We start from the raw sequence: 1,449 nt of genomic DNA, 5'->3' as shown, positions 1-1,449 counted from the left end.
AGCTCGTTTGAACTTCTCCAGAAACAGTTTGGCAGTTTAGTCAAGTGGTCACCAACCTAGGGGTTGAGTCCCTCCAAAGAGTCACAAGACCTCTCTGGGCCTCAAAACAATTGACTAAATGAAACAATCGGAGCAGTTGAAAGAGGAAATGTCTCTTTGGTGTAACTGCCAACAAGTTACATCTGAGACATGACAGCGCAACTAGACACTGATGTTTTGTTACAGGTCAAAGGCCAAGAAGCTTGGAAATCACTGCTTTAATATTTAACAATGTGTTGCAGTCCATAAGCTGATCAGAAGTGATTTTAATGTCTAATTTTGACCTGAAAAGTAACGAGTAACTAAAGTAACTAGTTACTTAAGCTCTCAATAAAAAGTACAATAGTTCCCTGTGGATGTAGAGGAGTACAAGTATCAAGAAGCAGAGAATGGAAATTCTCAAATAAACTCAAATGTGTATTTAAGGTCCAACACTGGTTTGGAGTCACTGCATTGAGGTGAATACAGGTTGACTTTAGAAGAGTAGAGTAAGGTGGTTTCTGTGCAAAATAATGTAAAATGAGACATAATTAATGAATATTTATCCTGATTTTTTGTCTAGGTTGAGGGAACCATCATGCTCACCAGAGAAAGGAGAGAAGACGAAACTAAAATAAAACGAACAACCACTCGCCCCCCCTGTAGTGCTGTAGTAGGCGGATGTGGACCCATGGAAAAGGTAAAAACACATTTACTTTACTTTTGAGAACTTTTCATTTAGAGTAAAATACGTGAATCTACATCTTGAAAAACAGTCGCTAAAGATGCTCCTCACTGAAAAGGCTGATACCAGTCAGTGAGCTTGACACTTTTTATCAGCACTTATTATCAGCAAGGCTGTTGCTGAGAATGACTTGCATCTTGTAGAAGATGCTGACATACAATGATAAACAACAGTGTCCTGATCTGGTAAGAAGATCCACAGTCTGTATGGAGCTTTTCTGAAGATCCTTGACTTACTTGGTGTTTTCTTTTAGGACTGTTTAGGTGGATTTGCAGTAATTTCTATACAAAGAGATGACAAAGGTAGTTTTCTGTGTAAAATGATGCATTTTGTTATTTCTTAGGTTAACGTGGAAAAACGGACAAGGCAAAAGAACAGAGATACAGATTCCCCCTACCAGGACAATATGGCTTCCCGGTAAACTTTACTTATTTTAAGTGTATTTTGGTAACGTTGTTTAAATTTCCTGTCATCAGCAATCTATTCCCTGTCAATAACACCTGTGCCATGAGTGATCAGATCTTGGAGCCTGGTCTCACAAAATGATATATGAATTATAAATGAATAATGCATTTTGTGTGTTATCAGTACACATTTTTTGCCTTTTGTGTGTCATTTCACGAAATATAATTTGTCTGCTAACTATTAACCACTAACCCTCTAACCCAAACAGCCCTACATGACAC

The 1,449-nt window shown here is 37.9% G+C and overlaps 1 protein-coding gene across 1 annotated transcript in view; it reads left to right on the top strand.

Moving 5' to 3' along the window:
• LOC147818005 (uncharacterized) overlaps nucleotides 1-1,449 on the top strand; it is a 7,167-nt gene that overhangs the window by 693 nt on the left and 5,025 nt on the right. Inside the window, exon 2 of the mRNA XM_087179059.1 lies at nucleotides 602-718. Coding sequence (XP_087035185.1) covers nucleotides 602-718 — 117 coding nt within the window. The remainder of the gene's footprint in view (nucleotides 1-601; nucleotides 719-1,449) is intronic.

The sequence above is a fragment of the Seriola lalandi genome, unplaced genomic scaffold (assembly GCF_002814215.2).
Source record: "Seriola lalandi dorsalis isolate HSWRI2012SDOR001 ecotype SW California unplaced genomic scaffold, Sedor1 jcf7180002054777, whole genome shotgun sequence".
Lineage (NCBI taxonomy): Eukaryota > Metazoa > Chordata > Actinopteri > Carangiformes > Carangidae > Seriola > Seriola lalandi.
This window is presented reverse-complemented; position numbering and strand designations above follow the sequence as displayed.